We start from the raw sequence: 3,655 nt of genomic DNA, 5'->3' as shown, positions 1-3,655 counted from the left end.
GCGCGGCCGGCGCGCCGCCGGTGACGATGGCGCCGTCGCGGCCCTCGAGGGGCCGCTTGAGGCTCGCGGCGCTCGCCGGGCTCGGCGCGGCCGCGGCCGCGCCGCGCGGGCTCCGGCCGCGGCCGCGCCCCCGGCCGCGCCCCCGGCCGCGCCCCCGGCCGCGGCCGCGGCTCGCGGCGGGCTTGGCCGCGGCGGGCTTGGCCGCCGCGGGCTTGCGCGACGCCGGCGCGACGCCCCCGCGCGCCGCGGCGCCGACGGGGTTCTTCTTGACGCCGTCCATGACGCCGACGCAGTTGGCCGCGCCGCAGTAGCACCGCTCGAAGCTCGCCCAGCGGTAGTCGTACGTGAGCTGCTCGCCCGGCTTGACGGACCGCAGGGCGAAGATGCCGTAGCGGTCCTGGCTCCCGCAGCGCCACTTCTCGAGGCGGCAGCTCGGGTCGCAGCTGTGGTTCGCGAAGCGCGCCTCGTTGCCCTTGCGCGTCGCGTCGATGACGAGGCCCTTGGTCGCGGCGTCCGACGCCGCGAGCATGTAGTAGTCCTCGTCGCCGTTGGCGCGCGCCGTCGCGAGGCGCTCCTGGGCCTCCTCCTCGCTGATGAGCTCGCCGAGCGCCTCGACGACGAACGCGCGCTTGGCGATGGGCTCGCCGGCGAAGAGGCCCCAGCCGCACTGGTCCGCCTTCTCGACGGAGACCTTGCTGCCGAGCTTGGCCGCGAAGCACCGGTTCTGGCACTTGTCGCCCATGGGGCAGGTCGCGGGGTTGCACTCGATCTGCAGGTTCCGGTTGAGGCAGTCGCCGTCGCACTCGACGCCGACGCACTTCTCGCGGCGGAACCGCGCGCGCGCGTCGTCGTCGGACTCGCCCGGCGCGCGCACGAGCGGCGCGCGGCTCAGCTGCGGCGGCGCGCCCATGGGGCCGCGGCTCGAGCTGCCGTTGCCCGTCCGCGGCGCCGCCTCGCCGCAGAGGATCGCGTCGACGTACGAGTTCCACTCGACGGCCGTGAGGCACTCGCAGACCGCGGCGCCGTCGCCGGCGTCGCGCGAGGCCGAGCCGCGCGCCTCCTTGGCGGCGCGCTTCGCCGACGGCGCGGCGTGCATGCGCGAGATCTTGGTGTACTTGGGCGGCCGCGCCGCCGATCCGCCGCTCGCCGAGGACCGCGGCGACGACGGCGACCTAAGGAGGTTAGGTCGCCGCCGTCTTCGAGGACGAACTTGAACCCGAACTTGGGGGGGGGGGGGGGAGGGGAAGGGAGGACGGGGGAGGGGAGGGAAGAAGACGGTGCGCCTCACCTTCTCCGCGGCGCGACGAGCGGCACGAGCCGGCTCGGCCGCGCCGAGACCTCGACGGTGCCGTCGGCGAGGGGCGCGTCGTAGCGCACGAGGCGGTAGCCGGCGCCCTTGACGGAGGTGATCGTGCCCTTGCCGAGCCGCTCGACCGTGACGTCCACGGGCGTGTGGAGCGGGTGCTCGTCGGGCGAGAGGTCGAGGATGGCGACGCGCCGGCCCGCCGACAGGACCTCGGTGAGCTCGGCCATGCGCGCGGTCCGCTTCGCCGCCGACTTCTTCTTTTTTTTCGGCGGCTCCTCCGCCGCGGCGGGCTCCGGCGCGGCCTCGGGCCTCAGCTGCGCCATGCGGTAGCTCTCGACGTCGTCGTCGTCGTCGCACTCGTCCATGAAGACCTTGACCCAGCCGTTGGCCGTCACCTGCCTCACGACGCCCGGGAGGCTCGTCGCGATGACGATGACGCGGTCGCCCTCGGCGGCCGCGTAGGGCTCCTCCGACGCGGGCGCCGGCGCCGGCGCGTCCTCCTCGGAGGGCGACGCGCTGTCGAGGTCGACGTCCAGCGTGCCCGCGGGGTCCTCGGGCGACTGGAACTCGTAGGGCGTGTTGTCGGCGTTGAGCGCGACGAGCCGGCTCGGCCGGAAGCTCGACTCGTGCGGGTAGGACATGCCGTCGAGCGTGATCTTGCGCCAGCCGCCCGACTGGACCTCCGACACGACGCCGCGCACGACGCCGTCGGCCTTGGGCTCGGACGCGAGGACCATGACGGGCGCTCCGGGGGCGTAGGCGTCGTCCTTGTTCATCGCCGCGGCCTGCTGCGCGGACGCCTCCTCGAGGACCTCCGCGGGCGCCGCCGCGGGGTCCTCCATGACGACGTCGTCGTCGGCGGCGGGCGCCGCCGCCGCGGGCTCCGGCTCGGGCTCGGGCGCCGCGGGCTCCGGCTCGGGCTCGGGCGCCGCGGGCTCCGGCTCGGGCTCGGGCGCCGCGGGCTCGGGCGCCGCGGGCTCGGGCGCCGGGGGCGCGGGCGGCGCGGCGGGCGCGGCGTCGTCGTCCGCGGCCACGAGCGTCGACGGCCGCGCGGACGCCTCCTGGTCCTCGCCGTCCCACTGGACGGTCCACCAGCTGCCCTTGCCCTTGCTCAGGAGCGTGCACTCCCGCGCGCCGTCCCGCTCGCGGAGCCGCGATCCCTCCTCGATGTGCGCGTAGGCGCCCTTGGGCGTCGCGGCCGCCGCGGGCCGCGGGCTCCGGGCCGGCGGCGCGACGACGGGCGGCGGCGCGGCGGCGGGCGGCGGCGCGACGGGCGCCGCCGCGAGCGCGGCGCACCCGGCCTCGAGGCGGTCGATGATGGGGTCCGACTGCGACTCCTCGCCGTCCTCCGTGCGCGACCGCTCGTCGCCGACCGCGACGTCCTCGATCTCGTCGCCGTGGCACGCGACCTCCTCGCCGTCGCCGTCGCCGTCGCGGCGGACGTAGAACATGTTGCCCGCGCCCACGGACATGACCGTGCCGACGCCGCCGCCCTGGCCCGCGGGGATGGCGACGCGGCGGCCGACGGCGCCCTGGCCCTTCTCGGCGTCGGAGACGTCGCTGATGACCGAGTCGTCGTCGTCGGCGCCCGCGCCGGCGGGCGGCGGCGGCGCCTCCGGCGCGGGCGCCGGGCCGCCCTCGCCGTCGGGCACCACCTCGATCTGCGACTTGCGCAGGGACACGATCGTCGGGTCGTCGTCGAGGTGGACCTTGATCCAGGCCTTGTTGCGCTCGACGACGATGCCGTACTTGCCCGCGAGCGACGTGTGCGCCTCCGTGATGCGCACGCGGTCGTGGGTGTCGGGCGCGCCGGCGTCGTCGTTCTTCCGCGGCCGCGGCGGCGCGCCGCCGCCGGACTCGGACCGGCGGCGGCCGCGGGCCGGGCTCTTGGCCGCGGGCGCCGCGACCGCGGGCGCCGCGGGCGGCGCGAAGGGCATGGCGGCGTCGCCGTCCTCCGTCGCGCCGTCGTCGACGGGCGCCGCGGCGGGCGCGGCCGCGGGCGCCTCGGCGCGGTCCGCGGCCGCGGCCGCGGCCGCCTCGTCGAGCGACGCGAGCTCGTCCATCGCGCCGGCCGCGGCCAGGGGCACGCCGCGCGCGGTCACGGCGACGCTGTCGAAGGAGACGCCGCCCGGGCGGCCGTCGTCGACGGGCGCCGCGGGCGCGGCCTCGGCGGGCGCGTCGCCGGCCTTGGCCTTCTTGCGCCGCTTCTTCTGCGGCGCGGCGCCGCCGACGCTCGCCTCGGACGCCGTGCGCGGCTTCTTCGCCGTCTTCTTGACGATCTCGCGGCCCTCCTCGTCGAACTCGACGAGGTCCGTGGAGCGGAACGTCTTGCGGTTGAAGGCCTCGCCG

General features: G+C 77.4%; 1 protein-coding gene across 1 annotated transcript; it reads right to left on the bottom strand.

Moving 5' to 3' along the window:
• Positions 1-289: 289 nt before the first annotated feature.
• Positions 290-769, bottom strand: AURANDRAFT_6525 (hypothetical protein; the record flags this gene model as incomplete). Its single annotated transcript, XM_009038943.1, has 1 exon — positions 290-769. A coding segment is annotated over one exon (480 nt), but the record flags the coding sequence as incomplete, so codon positions are not given.
• Positions 770-3,655: the final 2,886 nt, after the last annotated feature.

Source organism: Aureococcus anophagefferens (assembly GCF_000186865.1).
Source record: "Aureococcus anophagefferens unplaced genomic scaffold AURANscaffold_10, whole genome shotgun sequence".
Lineage (NCBI taxonomy): Eukaryota > Pelagophyceae > Pelagomonadales > Pelagomonadaceae > Aureococcus > Aureococcus anophagefferens.
Note: the sequence above shows the minus strand (reverse complement) of the source record. Positions and strands in the feature narration are given on the sequence as shown.